Raw genomic sequence first — 23,161 nt, 5'->3', positions numbered from 1 at the left:
ATCGTTGCTGTGAAGTGAAAAAAAATCTCCAGAGAAACCAAAAAGCACCGCCGAGACCTCTTCCGAACCAAAGGAGTTTGTGTTTGCTTTTAGGAAAGAAGAGAGCGATCATTCATTCGGAGGAATAACAACCAATTAAAAGACAAATAAAAAAAAAGTTTGGAGTGGGACGCCGAGCGGCGGGCGAGCGGGCGGCGCTGCCGGCGGGCGCGGGGCGCGGAGCTCGCACTTGCCCGGCCGGGGCAGCGGCGGGCGCACCTCGGCGGAGCGAACGGCGGAGCGTTGCCGCGGGAGACGCGCGCCGGACAATGCCCGCGGCGGGCCAGTGACGCCCGCGGGGAATGCGGAGCGGCCCGGCCGCCGGCACCCAGCCGCCGCCGCCGCCGCCGCCGCCGCCGCGCGTTCCTGCCGCCCGCGTCACGCGAGACCCGGCGGGGGCCGGGACCGCCCGAGCCGCCCTCGGACCCAGCCGGCCGCCTCCGCCGCCGCCTCCTCCTCGGGGCCATTAAAGCCAATGAGCCGCGCGCCTCTGCCCAGCGCAGCCAACTAAATCGGTTTGGATGATTCGCGACCTGAGCAAGATGTACCCGCAGACCAGACACCCGGTGAGTGCGGGCGCCGGGGGAGTCCCCGCGTCGCCCCCTGCGCGCCGACTTGTGTCTCGGGCCGGAGGGGCGTGGAGGGCGGCCCGGAGCCCGCGCCCCGCTCGGGGAGCCGCCGCCCCCCGCCCCCCGGCGCGGGGGCACTCTCGGCGAGGGGGGGGGGCGCCGAGGCGATTGAGTTGTAGCCATTTTCTTATTGTTGTCTTTGAAGCCCCTGGAAGCCGCGCCGAGCCGTTGGCCGTCCCCGCGCCGCCCCTCGTCGCGGGGGGGCGGCGAGCGATGGAGGAGGCGCGACTCCGCGCCCGGGCGGGGAGGGCGCCCTCGGCGGCGGCGCGGCGGGGCCGGCGGCGGCTCCGGAGTGCGGGGCGCTGGCCCCTCGCGCCGCGGGCCCCGGGGAAGAGCGAGCGAGCCAGTCCGCCGGCCGGCCGCCGAGGGTGGCGGCCCCGTGCCCCCTCCCCCGACGCGACCGCGGCCCGACGCCATGGCGCGGGTCCCCCCGACGGGCCAGTTTCGATTCCGGGTGGGGAGGCAGTGGGCGCGGGGCGCCCGCCGTCGGCGAGGCGGGGGGCGGGGGCGGGAGCCTGCGGGGTCCGGGGCGGGCAGGGGGGCGCGGGGGCCCGGGGCACCCCGAGCCGAGCCCTGCGGGGCCGTGCGCCGAGGGGGGCGGGCGGAGAGTTTCCTCGCTCCTCGTGCCTGCGCGACGAGCCCCCCGCCCGCGCCGCGCGCTGTTTTCTCCAGCTCGCTGCCTCGCCTGTGATGTGGGCTAATTAAATATTTTATTGTTGTTCTTTAGGCACCGCATCAGCCTGCTCAACCCTTTAAATTTACAATTTCCGAGTCCTGTGATCGGATTAAGGAAGAGTTTCAGTTTTTACAGGCTCAGTACCACAGGTAACGATATTGACTTTAGCTGATCCTCCTGTTTGCCTAGCTCTTGTCTTCCCTACACACACACACACACACACACACACACACCCCCCCCCCCCCCCCCCCCGCTTTTTTTTTTTTTTTTGGCCTCCACAAAGGTGTTATTATCATTTTTCCTTGTGGGCAGAAAGGGCAAGTCACGGCCTCTCTTTCTTAGGCAGGTGTAAAGAAATTAAGCATCTCTCCTTTCTCCCATAAATAATAATAAAAAATAAAAGGAGGCAGAACAATCGAAACTGGGGGGACTTGGAAAACGCTGAGGCCAAACTTTCGGTATTGATTTATTGGGGCCAGGAGAATGGGAGGCTGGGAAGATTCTGGGGCCTTTTGCCTTCCTTGCTTCTTTATTACTCCGGGCTTGATTCCTTCTCACTTCTTTCTGCCGTTCCACCGAAATACCAAGAGCCGAGAGCCCTGAGAAGTCGCAAGTGAGCGGTTTCATTACTTTTATGCTGCAAAAAAATGTTTTGGTCTCTGAGACTGTCATTAGAGTGCCTTTGAAATATTTTTCTTTCACTAGCTTTTTAATGACGTGTAATTCGTATTTCGTAAATGCGAGAACCGAAACAAGCCACTGAACTCGATCCACACTTTGCCCCTGGGTGGTGGTATTCAACTTGTCTCTGTTTTGGAGGGAAAAAATAAGACATCATTCATAAGACACGCTTGATTCATGTTTTCATTAATCTCTTCGTGGAACATTAAAGAAAAAAACCTCCCTTTTGACATTGTGGGGGACTTACTTGTGCTTGGATATGTAGACATTGATGTTTATTTCCTTGTTCTTGTTTTGTTAAGTGAATTTAGTGAATATTCACTTCAGGATGAGGTTCCGGAGTTAAATTGGCTACAGGGATTTTTTTTTTCTTAAAACAAACAAACAAAAGCCCCACATTTGATCCTTGTTGAAAGGGCAAGTCCGGGCTGGTTCCAATCACCCCTTCCTCTCCCGCCTCTCTTTCAATAATGAGGGTGGTATTTAAGATAGTTGATTTGGCATTCTGCAGGTGATGATTTAGAGGAGGGAATGTGTATTTACGTTTGAAGGAGGTAAGTCGAGATCTGCGTGGTACTTAGATTTCCTTCTGTCTTGGACAGCCTGAAGCTGGAATGTGAGAAACTGGCCAGTGAGAAGACAGAGATGCAGCGGCATTATGTCATGGTAAGAAAACTGTGTCACAGATTCAAAGTGCCTGTTAGGTTGGGATACCAAAAGCAAGAATACGCTCAGATGGCTGGAGGCTGCAGGATGGATCACAGTTGCAGTGCCAGTGCAGTTGAGCTTGTGGGAATATGACCATTAGCAACCTGTAATTCCAGGTTGTTATAACTTGCCTTTGACAACCAGCTTTGATTGGAATTTTCAGAAAGTTCAGCTGCATGGGGTATAATTTTCTGTGCTTTGTTTTTACAGGTTGGAAAAAAAACAAACCTCATTTATGTTTTGTTTAGAGTCACAAGCAAAATGTTTTTGTGTTAATGGTTTTCTTTGTTGTTTTATTGCTCTTGCTCTGAACAATTTTAACCAGACAGTTTTTCTGTAAACTGTTACAATTTTAATGTGTTTTACTTCTTTTAAAGAATGATAGATAAGAAAAGACACCAGACAACCCTTCAGATTTTCCCCCAGTCTTTATGTTACTAGTGTGTGCGTATTGCGTGTGTTTTCAATTTCTATAGTGTTAGGTTGGTTTGAGGAGTGTTGTAGTGTCGTGTATAACCGATTTGTTCTGCCAGAATTTCTATAATGCCAGTTATACTACATGTTCAAAAAAATCGGATCTGCTTTTTCAGAAGTATTACCAAGCATATTTTTATGCTTGTTCATAAAGGCTCCAGAGTAACTCATTCATTTCCCATCGAGCCTTTTCCTTTGAATGTATGAATATAAGCAGTACACTACAAATGAGAAACTGAACTCTGAAGTAGCATCACCTTTTTGAACAGTTCTTTCAAAGCATCAGCATTTGCCTGACATGTTTTTGCCATTAACTTGCTCGCTGTGCCTAGGAAAGTCCATATGGTACCAAATTTTCATCAGACCTTTTTGATTCATCTGCCACTGATGTATAAAGACAACTGAAGATGTTAAGAATGCTATGTTTGAACTTGATTTTATTAGTTTCGTGAGTTAAGTCTCTTAGAGTCTGTCTTAAGGTGCTTCTAGTTTATTAGGCTGAAGACAGCGGTAGAATGTTGCTTCTGATTTAGCAGCATAGGTATTACAGATATTTTGATATGGGTGAGGCTTTTATGTCTGTATTAAACATATTTGGGGGATTTTGAACAAACCAGGGAGATTGATGAAAGCCACGAAGTTAATTACTTTTCCTTCTTTGACAGTATTATGAGATGTCCTATGGGTTGAATATAGAAATGCACAAGCAGGTAAGTTATTATTTCTTTATAACCATTTTAAATGACAATAGTACCGTGCACTTTAGAAAGAAGATTGTATATTTTGCAATTTTATTCTGCACATTTTTGTGGCTACCTGTATTTTCAAGGACTGTGTACTGGAGAGAATGCTGTTTTTTCAGGTGTGGATCCCCATCTTTTTTGCATATTCTAATTTTTTTCATTTAAAAATGTGATTTAAAATGTCTGAATGCATATTAAACTTTGTACACTTTCAAAAGCAGGATGCTCAATTTTAAAATATGTCTCGTTTTTCTTTTGAAAGAGTTAATTTGTGTTATTTCGGGCATCGAAAACTTGTTTAATGAAAGAGCTTTTCTTGGAAAATATGAGAAAGTAAAATTGTAAATTCTGTGGAGCCTCCGTTGGCTCAGTGTGAAAGAAAGGATAGAGGGTGAACTGGGAAGATCAAAATGAAATCTGTGGAGCTACAAAAGCAATTGATGTAAAATCCTTGTACTGGTCCCCTGAGGCTATTTAGTTGGGTCTTACCAGGAACTGTAACTGTTCCTTCCAAAATTTGTACAGAGTAAATGAGCCTGATAGGAGGATGTGATAAGGTTCAACACTGGGTCTTGAAATCTAGCAATTAGTTCAGCCAAAAAAAAAAAAAGCAAAGAAAAAAAGATAATGATTAGTCAGAAAGCATTGAGAGGTATGACTCAGACAGCCTTTTTTTGCAAGAGGCTGAATAAAATGGTTTGATTTAAGTTTTCTAGCTGGAAAAATAGCATATATATAAAAAATATTGTTTGGCAATAATAATTCCTCTAGGAGGCATTTCTTTTTAGTGATCTTCAGGTCTCTTTCATCAACCATTTCAGAAAAGGTGTGCACGTGTTTACCTGCTGCGAAAAGATGAGGGAGAACAATGTTTTTCATCTCTTATTTATACTTGTGGTGAATGTCATTACTTTCTAAGTTTAAAAAATATGAAATGATCACATATTATTAGGTTTTTACGACTTATGGATTCCTTTTTGCATATAGTTAATTACACGTTGATAGTAGATCTTTAAAAGATGACTGACAATAAAAGCAATCGGAGAGGTAGTGTTTGAAAACAAAAAGGTGGAAAAAATGAGTCATTACTTATACTGAGGACTTTTTATTTTAGATACTTCTTATTACTTCATATGCTGTTTGGTTATGTCAGTGTTAACGTTATCATATAGTTTGCTGTGTGTTAAAATTCTTATTTTGGTGTCTTTGCCGTTTCTGTTTAGATTAGTAATGTAAGTATCTTTTGCTTAAACACAGTCCGTCAAACTTACGGATAGACTGCCCTTCGCTGTACCTTACAGGAATAAATTACACAAGAGATATTGTTTGTTAATTATCCTCATTACATGTCATTTTAGATCTGGATCTTGTACAAGTCTTTTTTTTTTTTGTCCTCACCCAACCACTCAAGATTAGTGTCTTTTTAAAGATTGGACCAGATGATTAATGCCCCCTTATTTCTCCTCCTGTATCTTGTTTACCCTAACCACTTAGTTTCCAGATCTCTTTATACCATTTATAGTTCTGAGAGGCACAGAGCTTGTATTTGGCTGTATGTATTTCTTTGGTGGGGGTGGAGGGAGGTGTGCTCTGTGAGATTCCTTAATTTTACACATTTTATACCTTTGTAATTCTGTCGTCTTCTTGTCCAGCTGGCTTCAAATGCCATCCATTTAAAATTGAGAATGGAGTACATTTTCCCTTTTTTCCTCTTGCTTTTAAATTCAATCATATCAAGAATCCTGAGGGCAGTTTATCACATTATGAAATACAGACAGCCCTGCAAACCACCTACTTATTATATTTTCTTTCTTTCCCCCCTTAAGCACAGAGGCATATCTGTCTTTATTTGTTTTCCTAGGCAGACAGCCTTGGTTCCTCTTGGCCTCTCTTCCAGATGCACTCGCTGGATACCCTCGTAATGGAAAGCAGCAATAACGCAGGGAAGTTGCCCTGCGGTGTAATTGGGCCTAGTTCTCAAGATCGGGTTAGGCTTATTCACTTATTAGATTTGTGTCTCCAAGGGTTCAAGAGTAGGAGTCCCCGGAGTCCTTGGAAGTACCCTAGTAATTGGTGGCCCTGATATTTGAAACCTTTGTGTATTTTTTGGTTAAAGCTCCTGTTCTTCTTGGCTGCTGCCAGCCACAGAGTATTTATTTTCAGAGAAATTTTTCATTGGAACAGAAGATGACGGCTGTGATGGAGTCATGACTCTGTGACTTAGCAAACTGGTAAAAGGATAATAGCACAGAGCAGTGACAAAACAGGATGGGGGGGGTCGGTATTATGGCTCCTCCCCTTTCTGTATGTTGCTCATCATCAGTCACCCTGTGTTGATCCTGATAGAGAACTATAAAGTGAAACCTATGGGGAATTTGTCATTCTGAAATGAAAGCTAATGTAATTAGTACCAATTAAAGTACATTTAGTAAATTGGATTTAATCTTAATTAAGCCTGCATAATGTTGCCAATTTTTAACAATTATGTTTGAGAACATAATTAATTTAAATTTTGGTAACTGAGTAAATAACATTAGACTGGTAGAATTAGTTGATTTTTTTTTTTAAAGGGGAACTCGGTGACATGACATGGAATTAGAGCATAAAATATGTATCTAATTTCTGGTAATCTTTAGTAGGATCGATAGACTGAGCAGATGAAGCTGGGGAGAAAAACCAGGGAAGTTAGAGTGGAATGTTCTAGGCTATAATATGATAATGCTTCACTGCTGTCTTAAGTTCTAGCTTGAAAGTGAAGATGACAAATGGGACATGGTTAGAAATGGCACATGTTTTATTGTGATGTCTTCATAATGGAATTTTTTAAAATGAAAGAACATTGGCTTTTATTCTCTAAGGATTTCCCTAAGTGGGAGGTTTTGGTTTTTATTTGGATGAGACAGTTGGCCCTCGGGGCAGTTGTTACTTTTTTTGCTGATTGTTCCTCTTTATAGATACAGTGTGGCTCCTAAATGGGTCAGTGACCATGGGCGGGGCAGGGTGATGCCTGCAGTTGATAACATTGCTAAACGCTGTTCGTTCCCATCCTTCACCTGGAATGCTGTAATTAGGGAAGACCGCCCTGATTTAATCTGACAGCAGCAGTTACTACTTTAAAAAGTGAATGTTGCATGTAGATTAGGAACAGTAGGTAAGTGAATTCAGCCTCTAGAACAGACCACATTTTGAGAACATCTCATGACTTCCTCCTAGTGAATGTTCTATAATCTGAAGGTTCTTCTAAGAAACTTTAGCTTAGAATTGGGACTTTAGAGACTAGAAAATTGTAGAAATCTGCAATACTTAGAACCTAAGAGAAGTGAGTGCTGCACATTTGTATATATGTTTGTGTGTTCCTCTGTGTATATGTGCATGCATATGTGTGTATGCATGTATATGTGTGTGTATATATAATTACTGTTTTTTTAGAATCAGGGCAAGAAAACTCCTGTTTGACTCCAAGCCGTGTAAATTTTCTTATGAGACTTAGGCCACAACCATTTGAGTGCTGCTAAAATATTAATTGAATAGAAATGAAAGGGCCTTGCCAGCTGATAGGATATCATAATCATAGCCTCTCTGGTCGATGGTAAATGATGATAAATGACATTAGGAACCTTTTAGCAAACTGTAATAACTACAAGGAGGGAAGCAGTATGGATTTGCATTATATCTGATACCCTCTAGTACCAAGTGGATTGCCAATACTGCTTGTTTAGCATTTTCTAAGGGCAATAGGATATTGATTTCTGACTTACAAGGAACAGCTCTATTTTCACCATTGAAAAGTATTGCAGGTTGTTAAGAAGAAATTGACTTGAAGAGGCCGACTGCTGCCCATCATGGAGCAAATAAAGCAAAACTGCCGAAGCATGGTGGAGCAGAGAGACGGGCCCTCAGCAATTTGTTGCTATTAATTTACCATGCTCGACAGCAAATCAATCGGCATCTACTTCATCTGCTGGAGAAAATGCTGTCCAGGGCAGATAAAAGGCTCGGCATGGTACAGAGAATAGACTGGATTGGCCAAAAGGAGGCTGCAGTTAATGTGTAAATAAGTGAAATCAAGGCCACAGTTGCAGAAGAAGCTGTTGTTAATTAGGTTGGTGCTTTTTCATGAACTATTTTAGAAAGCAGCCGTGGATTTGGAGAGTCAAAAGAGATTTATTGAGGTTGAAGTAATAGATGACTGGCATGACATTCCAGCCTTGAGTGTGCTTGATTCTAGGGTGCAGTAAATTTATTTGGGGACAGTGCTTGCAGTGGAAGTCAATGTGTATAAAATTCTGTTTAGATTTCCCAGAAGAAAACTTGTTTTGGGGGCATTACTAATTTCTTGCAAATCTCCTCTCTTAGGTTGTATGTGCTTAGATTTGGAGGAGTAGGTGCAGGAGTAGGTATTTGAGAATGTAGGCAGAAGTGTGTCTGTTGTATTTTTACAGTGATTATTTTTTCCAGAAATGGATGTGATTGAGTTCTTGTATAATAATGAAAGTGAACTGTTACCAAGGGTTGGGGGTTTGAGCTGAAAATGACTAATAAACCAATGAAAATTATGCATATGGAACTTTCTTTTGCTGTATAAACATTAGGAAATAGTAATGTAGAGGGGCTGAACAGTGGGTGGGCACTACTGGACTGTAAAATCTCAGAGAGGGGTTACAAGTGGAATTTTGATGACTGTGCAAAAAAATTCCAGATACAATTAGGAGACCATGTGTGTGTGTTGGTGGGGGTGTTTCTTATGTTTTGTGTTTTTTATTAGGGTTTAAAGCCACCTTTTCTAACTTAAGATTACTTGTTCTTTGATAATATTCTGCAATTAATGTTAATCCAGTGGAGGTTATTGGTGGTGTTTTTGTCCTCTGCCTCTCTGATTTGGACATTTTGGGGTGGGACAGCAACTTCAGTCCCATTTACTAAATCTAGATATATATAGACTTTAAATTATGTTTTGTCCCAAACTGGGAGAGGACCTAGCATTAGGACATTTGATACCAAGTGGCAGTGCCTTGGTCGGGGACCTAGGGTGCTGTCGTTTTACGTGTCACAGGACCTTCAAGAGAAGCGGATCTGTCAAGGTGGGTGCATAATTAGGAGTGTTTTCTGGATAGCTTGGGTTTCTCCTTTTTCTCTTCTTGCGTGTTTGGTTCTTAATTTTCTCTTTCTTGAAGTTTCAAAATATCTGAAGATTTTTCACCTAAAGCGGTGATTGTTGAGCGAAATTGGAATCTCCTTTGAATGAGAGTGCATGTTTATTGTATATCTAGCATGTGCTTACCACTGACCTGGGCACATTGCCAAAATTCTTCAGTTCTCACAATGATTCTAAGAAAGGGATTATATCCAATCAAAGGATGATTGAACAGGGTCAGATCTGCACAAGGTGATACAGTTATTAGCTAGTGGATTCAGGACTGCAGATGAATTTACCTGGGAGGATGTCTCCTGGAAGATGGGGCTCCCCTGGTTGGAGGTTCAGGCCCCAGCTCATTGCTGGAATGGAGAGCCCCTGGGAGGCCGGGATAGTCCTTGGGTTTGTCCTTGAGTCACTGAACTTGAGGCTCATACCCCAAACTCCTGGAGTGTCAAGGCATTCTCTGCAGCTCTGCCTGGAGTTGAGGCGGGAAGGCTTGGCCTGGGCTCTCCATCCACACTGCTCTCAGTGGGTGAGAGGGCCAGGATCCCTTTCTCTTGGAGTCTCCCACAGGGGAGGAGAGCTGCTTGCTTATCAAGATTGAGTTTGCTTCCTCCCTGGGCAACCTATTTCTCATTTGTTTACAAACTTGCTCTTCCATTTAACTTTTATCTTTTCCTTGTGGCTTCTAAAACTATGCCTGAAGAAAAGGGGCTGTTTGTTAATCATCGTCCTGTGGGTTTTTGAAGGGGGAAGCTGGGAGGGGAAAATGTGATGTTTTGTGGCCTCTTTGTAGTTCAGAAAGAGGTTCTTAGATGCAGGAAATCACACGCAACTCAAACTTGTAAATGAAGGCAAATGTTTTGCTTTTACTGTAAAAGATTTTCTTTGCAGCATTCGAACAAAGGGATATTTCCTTCTCACTGCCCCTAATCCCTACTGAATATTGTTTATTTTTATTTTTTGTTTTCTGGGCAAGGTTCTGTGTATCCTAAATAATAAACTTCAAGCTGGGTTGGACTGATGGACTGACGAATAAGATGTGCCTTTGTGGGTGCTGGTGCAGACCCAGTGAGGTTGAGGTGGTGCAGGCACCAGCTCATTGTTCTCACATCCTTCATTTTGTCTTCCTTTCCTAGAATTTTACCTTCTTTTTTTTTTTGCGCTATAGAAGAGGGAAAGTCAATTGAGAATTAAATGTTTAAAATGTGCACTTAGAATTTGTTTGTTTTTAATAAGAGCGTTTTTATTGCCTTTCTTGTGACTGGATAGCTGGCTTATCGCTTCAGGACAGCAATAATATATTTGATGGCTGTGGAGTGAGTGAAAGGGATGTGATTTTTGGAAGGTACTTTCCCTCAATCCCACCCTACACCTCCTCTTAAAAAACTCCAGCAATGGTGGCAGATCCAGTGGTCTTGTGGCTAAGTTATCCTCAGTTTTGTGAGCTGGGCTGTTGGAGAGAAGCAGGAGGCAGCACACTGACGTGTGGGCAACTGAGTATTTACGCGGATGGTGACAGTTTGCAAGGCTTAGGACTTGTTCAGAGTAAGTGCACTGCAGACGGAGTTGATGAAATTGTTGCTCTCCTTTAAGGGGGGAGGGCCTCAGAAGTTTTAGTCAAAAGTGAACATAAGGGTTGTTGTGACTTTGCCTTAGTAACAGCTGTCAGTGGAAGTTGCTTTCTATCTGTACAGAGGGATTTAGCTGGCATTCATCAACACAAATCTATATACCCTCTCTCTTTTCATTGGAATGGACCCAGCGTTTATGCCCAGCTCTTGCTGTTTCTCTACCACCAAGCCAGAACTTTCCTCAGAGCACTGCAGTGTGTAACCCATGCTACATCCAGGGGAACGAAGGGTAGGTGTGGATTTTCTTAGCTGGATCTTCAAAGAAGCAGAAGAGAAATACTTAGGACACCTCTTACTTAGGTACTTTATTCACTGGTGAGTGGGTCACTTTGTGATAATTATTGAGGATTTTGCCCACAAATACTTGGCAGTTTGTAATGTGAAGGGAGCTTCTTCGTTTCATGGAGAGAAAGGGTGGCTGCTCTCCTGTTTCAGGGCTTGGGCTCCATCCACCGGTCAGGTCCTGGCGGGCCTCGGACCCCTGCAGCCTCCTGGTGCTTGGAGCGGCGCAGGCAGTGAGAGCATGTGGGAAGGAAAATGGATGTTGACCTTCCGATTTCTTAGCAAGCTTATTTCACTTATTATTATTCTAATTAGGATTCTGTTTTTATTTTCTAACTGTGTATTCTGCTTCTCTAGATCTGTAGATTATTTTGGCTAAATAATTTGCAAATGCAAGGAACTACAACTGGAAAGAATAGTAATCGCAGAAATGATGAGCAGTAGTACTCTCTAACTCCCTTTCTTTACAGAGAGCTTAAGGCATTTTATATGTTCTCCTTAATCTTCCTGATGTTCCTGTAAAGCAAGTAGCAAGCTTGAATCCATGTATTTATTTAAATAGCTTTTGTCAGTGGAGTACTCGACAGTTTGCCAAGCAGTGTCATTCCCCTGGCCTCCTTGAACAGATGACACTGAGGCTTAAGGGCTTAAGAGACTGGCCCTGTGTCACAGTATGGGAGGATCAGCATGCGGGCGGGGAGGCCAGGGTTCATGCGGGTCAGTGACTGTGCCCAGGGCGGGGTGGGGGGGTGGGGGGGCGGGAATTGCTGGCAGAAAGGGTAATAGTAGGTTTCTTGAGTTCCCTTTCAGGGCTCCCTTCACTGACTGTGCTGTTTCCAAACAGCAAATTGTGAGCTGGTTTCTGTGATTTCTTGGCTGTATGCAACATGAGAAGATAGGGATGCTCCTGGCAGTCCACGAGGTGTTACAGTGTCATCTCTAGCTGGAGATTTGATCTGTGTGTTTGTGTGTGAGTGCAGAGCCTCCCTCTCCTCCCCTTTACCATTCCAGTGTCCGGGCCCTGCCTGAGGGAGACTGCGATCCGCAAATTAAAATGCAAAGCCTACATCCACTTTTAGCAAAGCGCCTAATAAAGCTGTCTGTTCCCGCATTCCTGAACTGTACCATACGAACACTAGGCTAGATAGAAACTTGTTTCCTGCCAGTCTCCTCTCTCCCACTAGAACGTAAGCTCCGTGGGAACAGGGGCGTTTATTGCTGTTCTCTGCTGTGTCCCTGGTACTGAGAATGGTGCCTGCCACACAGTAGGTGCTCGTGAATGAGGGAATACTTGCATTCAGCCTGAGCTAGCCAAGAATATGTGTGATTTAATGTTTTTAAGGGCATATTTAGGTTGCAGGATAACAAATGCTGAGCCTCCACGCCCAGTTAGGCCTGTGGTGACTACCTGTTAAGTTTGTGGAAACGGGAAGTAAAAGCTGAGCTGGGTGCCTTTCAGGAGTGAGGAAGGATAGTTAAAGTAGAATATATGTATTTTAGCATGGTTAATCTGCCTTTTTAAAGATGAAAACATGAATCCTTCCTAACTGAATTTAAAATTCAGTTTGAACATCACTCCATCACTAGTCAGTGTGTCTCTGAAGAATTCTTTTACTATTTAAAGGTCTCTGTACATGTGGTTTGGGTGAGTGTGGGGAGATATTGATCTTAATTATACTGTGGTGTGTTTAGCTAACTTCCCTCAAAATCAGGAAAAATGCAAGCTTCTAGTTCTTTTCAAGAGACAAGGAACTTTGAAGATACCTTAGTTTTTTATTAGTGTAGATGGTAAAGTGTTGTTGAAAGTAATAATCATAACAGTAAGCCATTTTAGAGAGCTTATCGTGCAGGTGATATTTAGCTTATTCTTGCAACAACTTTATGAGATTGTAGTATTTTTATTTCCCATTTTGTGTATGAGGAGGCTGAGAGAGAAAGAGATTAAATAGCTTGTTGATATCAGCCAGCCAGTAACATATATCCTGGGTTTGACTCGATTTCAGATCACTGTTGATAGATGTTGCTGCCGTATTCCGAAAGCTGTTTGGAGCACTCTGCTACCAGCATGCTCTCCTTCCTCCCCGCAGCACTGGACTAAGTCAGGAGATTCAGGTTCCAGTTCTGACCTGGCCGTAACCAGCTCTGATATTGCTGAGTACCCTAACTTCACAGCACCCGACTTTCCTCAGCTTAAAACAAGAGTATAAGTGAAGGCTGGGACCGCTTTGAGCTCCTTTGGTCTAAAATGACTGTTTGGTTTTGGTTTGTTATTTCCTATGACCCAGTGAACAGAAATTGAGACTTACTATCACTTCTTTTTTAGTCTCAGAAAGTCCCTTTTAACACCTATTTTCAGAGTTTTTATTTTTAAGTCCAAAATTAACCTAATGAAGCTAGAAGTAAAAATGAATATTTATGTAGTACCTTATATTTTACAAGGTACTTTCTCATCCATGTTTTGTTGAAGTCCCAGTAATGTTGCTAACACATTTTCCCCATCTTGGGGGTGAGTAAAATGAGACTGGGATGTTAAGTGACAGAGTTCCGCAGTTAATTAGTGGATGGTTCAGAATTCACTGATTCTCCTAGGGCCGGCATTCAGGGTAAAGTAATGTTGATGCAGAACTAGAGCACTTATTGTAAAACATGTCATATAAAGATATGTGTATGTATATACATAATATAATACCAGTGCTGCTTTAAAGTGATCAGTTTTTATGTTTTCCCTTGGCATATGTTAAGAAAATTTAATCATACAACTTCTGAAATTGTATGAATTATAATGTGATCCAATAATTTTTTCCCAAAATGTTAAGGAGATGTGTAGTAGTTTATTACCTGTTGTGTAATTAGCTCCTGGGGTTAGTTACCCTTCCAGGATTCAATGTAGATGTCGGTTTCTCTAGCTAAGGGTAAAGTCTGCCTGTACACTGGCTTGCAACAAGCTTGAGAGCCTCAGTGCTCGGGTTGCTTGCATTGTCCTTTCAGAAGTCCTTTGCTTAGGGAAGGTTTGGACTTTTCAACTTGGTTTATGGTAAGTTAATCGTAGGAAAATAAAAGAAGGGGGGCATGTTTAGTTTTGGCCTTTTTAAGTGATGAATGGAGGGCATCACGTGGAGATTAGGCTCCTTGACTAAGGTGTAAGCTCCAGAGAGAAGGATGTGTTTGTTACTGCTCTGTCTCTTGCAGCTGAAATAGTGTTTGGAACTTGCTAGAGGAAGTGAATGAAGGAATGCTGGAAGAACTGAAGGAATGGTTTAATTTTTCCTTTCGTTGTGTCTCCTGTAGCACTCTGCATCTGAATGTCAGCCACCTGTGTCTGAGCTTTGTGTCTGAGCTCTGGGCAGGACTTGGCTTCATAATGAGCAAAAAAAGCCTAGGTAGGCAGTCAGAGGTTAGGGGTTCTCATCAGAGCTCTGACACAGGTCCTTGAGCTGGCGATCGGCATTTTTAAAATTTAGGGTTGGATTCATTTCCAGATGATGATTTATTTCTACAGTATCTTTCAGCTGTAACATCATATGATTTAAAAATGACCTGGTAGTCTAGTAGTTAAGTTCAGCACACTCTGCTTCAGCAGCCTGGGTTCACTTCCCAGGCATGGACCTACATCACTCGTCTGTCAGGACCGTGCTGTGGTGGTGGCTCACATATAAAAAGAGGAAGATTGGCAGTGGATGTTAGCTCAGAGTGAATCTACCTCAGCAAATAAAAAAATAAAAATGACCAGCGAAAAATAAAAATAAAGATGACCAGCTTTAGCAAAAAGTCTGTCCCTAATTTTATTGCTTGACACCAGAGGCATGCCATTTCAGTAAGTTAAGGTTTAGAATCAGTTTTACATATGAGGAAATATTAATTTTTTCTTTTTTGAATAAGCTTACTTTCACGGTGTCAGGCTATTGTAGACTGCTAAAAAACCCTAATATTGCCATTTTTACAACCTGGAACCATGTGCTGTGTTGCTTCTGTCATAGGTATGGTCATATCTTAGATGTCCTTCTCTAGGCCAAGAGCCTATCAGTGACTACACATAGTTACAGATTTTCCATATGTGTATCTTTGGCAAATATTAATAATAACAACAGTTTATTGAGCACCTACAGCATACCAGGTGAGGCACCAGATGCTTCAGATGTATTTGTTTAATTCATAACCCTTTGAGGAAGAGATCTGGTTATGCTCCTTGTGAATGAGGAAACTGAGGTAAAGAGGAGCTAAGCCATCTGCCCAGGGCCCCGCAGCTAGGAGGTTGCAGACTGGGGATTCACGCCCAGGCAGTCTGGCCTCAGAGCCCGTGTTCTGAACCATTGGTAAAACCTGCCTCCTAAGCAACCTTTTTAGTATGATAAGCTTGCTTTGTTTTGTTTTTGTTTTTTAAATGTATGAACTTAGTCTGCTGAGTTCTGAACACAGTGAGCTTAAGTGTTACAAATAATAGTGGCTCTCCGTTTGGGTATATATTTGTATCAGAAAGATACTTTTTGAATTCTCAGATCAGCACGTTCCCTGCCCCCTCATCCTTGTTGAGAAGTGCGGCGTTGAGGGGAGCAGTCTTGTTAGCTGAAGGCCTTTCTCTCTGCCACCTGGCCCTCCCTGCATGGGCGCCCTGCCTTGACTGCTTCACTAGCCATACCAGTGGGGGGAACACTTTTTTTAACAAGTAGAAATAGCTTTGGTTTTCAGATTCAGTTATTAATTCGCAAAGCAGTTCCTTTACTCTTTGCTTCAGGACTTTTTACTAGTGTAACTGTTTTGTTCTTTTTTCAAAGATTGGCACCTGAGCTAACATCTGTTGCCAATCTTCGTTTTCTTTTTCCTTCTTCTTCTCCCCAAAGTCCCCCAGTACATAGTTGTATATTCTAGTTGCAGGTCCTTCTGGTTGTGCTGTGTGAGATGCCACCTCAGTATGGCTTGATGAGACGTATCGTGTCTGCGCCCAGGATCTGAACCACTGGAACCCTGGGCCGCTGGAGCGGAGTGCGGACTTAACCACTCGGCCACTGGGCTGGCCCCTCCTAGTGTAACTGTTGAGTGGAAATATGGGTTGAGTGTAGTTTTTCAGCCAGGGTTGCAGAGCCATGCACATGGCCATGGATTGGTTAGTTATTCCAGGTTGTAGAAAAATAGTATAATTTTTTTGTGAAAAGTTCACTGGGTTAGTGAACTGATCACTTCATCTTTAATCTGCTGGCTCATGGCCTGGTGACCATAGATAGGCCTGTAGATATTTTGTACTTCCGAGCATGAAATTTCTAAAACAGGCACAGTACCTTTTATAACCACATGGGAGTGTCCAGAGGACTGAAAAACCATTGAGTGCCTGCCTGGGGTGAGAATAGGATGGGCGTCCTTGGCTGGATTTTTAAAGGATCCACATAGTCTTTGAACTGATTGTAAGATTGTGTGCCTTTGTGGGAGAAGAGTCCGAAGCACTCATTGATCTAGTGAGGAAACCAGCACCCAAACGAAGGAGGGTGAGAGCTGTTTCACTAGAGCAGTGGTCTCAAATGGGGTCATTTCCTTTTGCCCAAGGACATTTGGCAGTGTCTGCAATACTTCTGGTTGTCACAACTTGGAGGTGCTACTGGCATCTAATGGGTAGAGGCCAAGAATCAGCCTTGTCTGGCTTCTCTGGTTAATTAGGTCATTTTGAGAGAACCTGTTGAACCATGCCTGTCTTTTCAGGTTTTTTCCTCTCTTTCTGGGCTCTTATTTCAAGTTCAAATGGGGATGCTAGGTGGTCTTCTGTAAATATCTTTTTCCTAAAGAAGGGAGAGTAATAGACTTGTTCATTGGAACTGTTGGACTAGTGGAAATTTCTTGCTTTAAGTGAGGCCCGTTTGTCCTGGCTATCCATCGAGGGCACCAGAATTAGTCCTAGTCCTTTTCTAGGTGATACTTTTTCAGAAGTGTTGTCCTTCATTATTAGCCTTCCTTTGTCCATGCCAAACAGTCTCAAGTCATTTCAGCCATTCTCCTGGACACCGTCTGGTTAGTGTCAAGATGTATGTGATAGACTGGGCCACCTGAGAATTCAGCATGACTCGTTGGCCTGATCTGCCCCAGCTGAGGGATTAGGGCAGGTCTTGCTGCAAAATAGTCCTACTCTTTCACTTAGCTTCTTGGATATGTCCAAGTGTGTTGTGCTTATCTTTGTCTAGTCCTGATCACGTTGTAATAAACAAAATGGAACCTTGAGTTTTCTGAGTAGCCAGTGGGTCTAGATCACGGGTTTATTTTATTTTTGAATGTCTGGGCACTGATCTTGGGGTTGCTTTTTCACCCTGTATGTTCTTTTGTGCTGTGCTATGATTGTAGGTGACTATTGTAAAGGCTTTTGATTTTTTTGAGACATAAAACTGTTTTGGAGTGTGATTTATAACCTCTAAGTGTGTCTACTTTGGTTAACCTCCAAAAATATTATAGTTCACCTAAAGTGGTCCATTAAAAAATATGGTGCCAGTTCCACAGTTAGTTGCTTGAACGTTTTTTGGCTGAGTTGGGGAAGACAAAATGGTTGTTTGGGCTGCTGCTGCTTTTTTTTTTTTTTTGCTGAGGAAGATTCGCCCTGAGCTAACATCTGTGCCCATCTTCCTCTATTTTTTAGTATATGGGCTGCCAGCGTAGCATGGCCGTTAACAGAATGGTGTAGGTCTGCACCCAGAAACTGAACCCCGGCCACTGAAGCTGAGTGCGCTGAACTTAACCAACTGGCCACCAGTGCTGGCCCTTGTTGGGGCTTCTTAATGGAGAAATTGTGTCCTGCAAAATTCCAGAGTGCCCTTCTTTGGCTTTCACCTTTATGTGGATTCCCGGAATGTGGAGATGACGGCTCTACTTCCTTGAAAGCCTGTTCTTAGGTTTATGAGGTTTCAGATTTAGGAGAGGCTGGGTCAGGCATAGTACATTTATGTACAAAACTTCGCTTTTTAAGATGGCAGCTCATTTCCACATGCTTGCTATTGCTGGCCTAAGAAGGAGTCCCATAGTTAGGACCTCCTTTCATGAGATCTAAGCAGAGCTGATAGGGTTTTATTGTAAACTAAGCAAGCACTGTTAGGATATGTTGCTTCGGTTTAGGATGCGTATAGAACGAAATTCGGTAAGAGTTTGTAGAATTTGGATTGCAAGATGGTCTTCGTGCCAGCTTTCCAGGTTAGATTTATCAATCCCACTTTTTCTTTAATATTTGACTTTACAGTCTGGGAGCATGCTTTTGTCACTTTGTTTGAGGCTTACCCAAAAAATCAACTTTCTAAATGGAAACATTTAGCTTCTCAAATTGAAATATCTAGAACTGGACCTGCAAAGATTAAGATGATTATAACCTAAAGACTTAAACCGGGAAAAGAATTTAATCCTTGTGAGGTGGTTTTATTCGTCCTGCATTGAGAGAGGTGCTTGGTAAGAGTCAGTCTTCAGTGCCTCAGGTGGAAAGCAAAGGCTGCGATGGCTTTTGTTCGTTCATTCCACAAATGCTAGTTGACCTTGCAGTCGTGCAGGGCCCTTGGAGGGCTAGGGAGTTAGGAGAGGTAGATGCTTGCCTCCCTGGAGATTTTATGGCATTTGGACCATTGTGGAGACTGTAAGGCAGTGTGTGGTGATGCTGCTGTTGTGACGTAGGCAGAAAAGGAGGAAGTCTTTCTGGTTCCAGAGTGATTAAGGATGCTGTTATGCAGGATATAGGGACATTTTAGTGGGACCTCAGAGGAGGGGGTCACTTAAGCAGGAAGAAAGGAAAGGGAGGATTCCAAGTGGTAGTCCCAGAGACAGGAAAGTGCTGTGTATATTCAGGCTCTGGTTAGCATTTCCAGCTTGGTTGGGTGATAGAGGAGAGAGTGGTTGAGAAGGTTTGTTTGGGCTGTGTTGTAGAAGGGCTTGAATGCCAGTTCTAGTACCTGGGCTATCCAAGGAAAGCAGAGGGAAGGTTAAGCAGGCACTAGGGCGGGGACCATGTCTGTTCTGCTAATTTGCTTTGTTCTCAGCAGCTGTCATGGAGCCTGACAACAAATGTTCAATAAATGTTGATTGAAATGACTTGTGTGGAGAGGGACATGACTTGAGAGGGACAGGGTTGAGGAGGTGACCTGGGACTGGAAAGGAGGAACCCAAGTGACCCAGCAAATCATTGGATGAGGGATGTAGAAATACATAGGAGAAAGGCCTGAGACATTGACCTCAGCAGACTGGCAGAATCACGGTATCATTAGAAAAAGAGACCTTGCGGGTGACACTTCATCTTGATTATGCTAGGGGGTGAGATGCCTAGGGAGGAGGGAGTGGTGGAAGGAAGAGATAGGAAGGAAGGGGAGCTTGTTGCTTCTCTTCGCCTTCATCCCTCCATATCAGCACCTTCCCTTCATCTCCTGCCAAATCTCTACTCCTGCCAAGAACCTCAAGGATTCCTTTTCAGCAAGACCTGTATTGTGCCTTTATTCTACATCCAGACCACAATGGACCTTGCCAGGCAGCCCTTTGTGGGCAACGGTTTAAGGAACTTGTTTTAATAAGGAAGGTGTTTGACCTTTGTGTCAATGCATGAGAAAGTGTTTCCCTTTGTCATTTTGCTTGATCACTGCCATTACCTTTATATAGATACATAGTGGGAGTTTGCAAATGATCTGATTTTTGACTTTTCCCTTTTAAAGGTTTTTTTAACATTAAAAATAGGTACAGAATTCTCTAAATTATTCGTCAGCTATGGAAACTCGTTGCTCCAGTCGTTTGTTTCTTCTCTTTCTTTTAAATTGCTGTATCATTTGGCCAACACTGTGGATAGGTCAGCGATTTCATGTCCTTTTTGTGTTGAGAAATTGCATGTAAATATGAGGGTAAGTCTATAATTGTCTTGAGAAACTACTATATTTCAAAAGAAATAATTTTTCTCATTGTTCATTTTGTCCCTGATGAGCTGAACACTGAAATTACAATGGATGTTTTAGTCATTGTGTATGATATGTGTGGTTAATTTTCTTTTTTCCCCCCAAAGTGAAGCACATTCTGTGTTTTAGACCTTTCTCCCCTTTTAGATGCTTGTCTTAAGCTGCTGTAGTTGAGTGAGAACAGCAGTGATAGTAAGGAAAGTTAAGTAAACATGAAATTAAAAAGGCCAGAGAGTACATTTTGGTAAACCAAAATATTGTTTGGTGGCATAAAGCCGCAGATCCATTCCAAAAAAAAACATGCGGAAATGTGGTTTTGATGTCTGTCATGCAGTCTGTTTCAACTGTCAGAAACATACGTTGCTTTATGGGGTATTTTTTTCGAGTCTGACCGCAGCTTTTAATTTCCTTTACTCCACCCACACCTCTCACCACACCCACTTGTATCTAGTGTTAATTTATGGGCCATTTAAATGAAATGACATAATCGGCAACCACCAAAAGGGTCAGCAGTTATGGCAAAAGTCTCTTGTGTTAGGTGTGCTAAGTATCAGTTTTGTGCTTTTGGAAACTTTTGTAAGCAGAGCAGTTGTCCTTGTTTTTGGACTTTACAATCTAAGTTATATTGAGGTCTTTAACAGTTGGTTTTGAAGTGCTTTGGTCTTTTGCTAAAAAAGTGGTATATTCACATTAGAGGAATTTTAGAAAGGGAAAGACTCACGCATGGTCCTACCACTCTGGTGGAACTGCTGACCCAGACAGATGCTGTACTGTGTCTCCATCAGTTGTGCTGCGGCTGATGGAGAATCATGCTCCCCTACTCCATCAAAAACTGCTGGTCAAGGTTGAAAGGGTAATACATAAAATAAACATGAGTATGTTTTTCTTTCTTTTAAAAGTACAAAAAAGTCTATAGTAAAATGGAAACTTATGTTTAAAATTAATTTTGATTTATTGGTAACTTTATGGTTTCTTCAGCTTTTTTTTATGGGCAGCACAATCCTAAATGTGTTTTAGGATCTACTCATAATGCAGTGAGTAACTCGTTGTGATTTGGGTAAATCATTTAACTTTTCTGAGTCTCACTTCCTCGTCCATATCCATAAAAGGAGCAGATAGAACTGGATCAGTATGTTTTATAAGATGCTGGTTCCTGGGCCCCTTACCCTGAGATGTGGGCATCAGCATTTTCTAAAAGTTCCAGGAGTGATTCTGATGTGCAGCAGGGTTGAGAACCAGCAAACTAGAGTAGTGCTTCTCAAACTTCAGCGTGTCTGTCGGTCACTGGGGACCGTATTACGATCAGCTTCGATTTCTGCAGGTCTGGAGCCCTGCTTGATAGTCCCCAGTCTAACGCCAGTGATGCCCATGCTGCTGGTCTACTGACCTCATTTTGAGTAGCAAGGAGCCAGAGAATCTCCAGAATTTCTTCTATTTCTGTCATTTTTTATTTCCATAGTATAGTTTATGTAGTACACGAGAGTTCACGTGCTGCTTGAATGAGACCCCTTATCTAGGGTATCAAGATTGATAGGTAGTGTAATATCTGCATAACCTCTTATTGCTTAAGTTCCAGACATGCACCTCTGGAACGGGTTCGGCAGATGAAGTCGTTTTAATGGTACCTTGCTTTAGGTTGCCTCACTGAGCTCCACCTGGTGGCTGGTGGGTTGGTCCCTTGTTACAGAGAAGAGGGGCGCTTTTCATTTCTCCCTCTTCTGCTTACGAGACACCGCTCTAATCGGTACTTAGACTTTCAGATTCTCTCTCATCATCCCTTAACGGCTACCTTGCCCATATTGACCTCTAATTCCTGAGCAATATTTTAGGTAAATGGGCAGAAAGAATCATGAAGTAGTACATTTTGTTTTAATACGAGCACATTCCCTGCAGAAATTTATTAAACATAAGTAAAGCAAGGATAACTCCCGTTTTGAAGTGTATTTTGTTGTGGAAGAAACGCAAACGTACTTAAGCTGGAACATTTGCCGTGCTCTTCTTTAACCGTGTCATTTAGACATAAGAAAGTGCTGTTTATAACTGTAGTCCTTTGCTTTTGTTTGTTGTAGCACAGCGTCAGACTAGCAGGCAGCGGGTCTAGCGGGAAGACCCCGGCTGGGGTGTCTGCAGCCCTGATTTCGAGGCCGTCATCGACTCTTAAGTAGCTAAGTGTAACTGTGGACACTTAGCTTCTCCACGTAAACCAGGGGGTCTGGGAACGTCCCATTTGTTAAGGCTGTGTTGGAGAATTTTTTTTGCCTTGAGGGAGTATACCTATCACCTATTCTAAATTCCCAGGCAATAAGAAATTCTAGTGTGCAATGTAGGAGTGTGGCTTCAGAGCAGCGTTACTCAGTGTGGTCTGTGGACTGTTTGCTAAAGGTGGGCCTTAGATAGGAGCTGTGCCAGACTAGAAGTCAACATACCACGTCCTTCAGGCCTGTCCTTACTGTTCAAAAACAAAACCAAAGAACAAAAAATCCCATCTAGCTGAAGTAAACAACAGTTGATTTAATTCTGGCACAAGCCCTTTATCTTCTTGCTGATGGATCACAATTTGGGCACTGACTACTTTAAGTAGCTCTGCTTTAAATATTTAATTAGGGGTCGGCCCCGTGGCTGAGTGGTTAAGTTCGTGCGCACCGCTTGGGCAGCCCAGGGTTTGGCGAGTTCGGATCCTGGGCGTGGACATAGCACTGCTCATCAGGCCATGCTGAGGTGGCGTCCCACATAGCACAACCAGAGGGACCTACAACTAGAATGTACGACTATGCACTGGGGGGCTTTGGGGAGAAGAACAAGAAAAAAAGAATAATTAATCAAAAGATTTAACAGGGTGGTTTTATAAATTAGGAATAGACAAATTGAAGTTCATAAAATAAAGTGTAACCTAAAAAATAAAAACGTAAGTTTAAGGGCAAGTTAGGTTAAAGATCAAGTTCAAGGTGGTATGGTCATGTGCAAAATAGTAAGTTAAGTCAAGGCACTTGATACAGATTCACAAATAGGAAGCTGTAAAGTACTTCTGAGTTCTTTGTAATTTAATAACTTGCCTCAGAAGATTTGGTTTTTATTTTTACCATCTACCTGGTGGAAAAAACATATTTCTGTAAGTCTCACATAACTGTTATTCTGTAGTCTTAAATTGCAAGCAGCTTTGAAATTAAGCCTGACTTCCCCTCCACCCCTCTTCTCCCCCCCAGCCTGCTTTTACTACTATATATAAAATTTACTGCATCCAGGGCAAGTATCTGTTTACCAAGAAAAGAGGAA

General features: G+C 43.1%; 1 protein-coding gene across 12 annotated transcripts in view; it reads left to right on the top strand.

Moving 5' to 3' along the window:
* The first annotated feature begins 355 nt into the window (after positions 1-355).
* Positions 356-23,161, top strand: part of TLE4 (TLE family member 4, transcriptional corepressor) — a 141,655-nt gene continuing 118,849 nt past the window's right edge. For 7 of the 12 annotated variants that reach the window (XM_023627163.2, XM_023627157.2, XM_023627156.2 and 4 more), the window contains exons 1-4: positions 356-605; positions 1,396-1,493; positions 2,628-2,691; positions 3,873-3,917. In XM_023627163.2, the coding sequence (XP_023482931.1) occupies positions 561-605; positions 1,396-1,493; positions 2,628-2,691; positions 3,873-3,917 (252 nt within the window). In that variant the 5' untranslated portion in view covers positions 356-560. Of the gene's footprint in view, positions 606-882; positions 1,123-1,395; positions 1,494-2,627; positions 2,692-3,872; positions 3,918-23,161 lie in introns of those variants that run through there. The other 5 variants (XM_023627162.2, XM_023627161.2, XM_023627155.2 and 2 more) reach the window with 3 other exon arrangements.

This window comes from Equus caballus, chromosome 23 (assembly GCF_041296265.1).
Source record: "Equus caballus isolate H_3958 breed thoroughbred chromosome 23, TB-T2T, whole genome shotgun sequence".
Classification (NCBI taxonomy): Eukaryota; Metazoa; Chordata; class Mammalia; order Perissodactyla; family Equidae; genus Equus; species Equus caballus.
The sequence above is the reverse complement of the archived record's forward strand: the minus strand, read 5'-3'. Positions and strand labels throughout refer to the sequence as shown.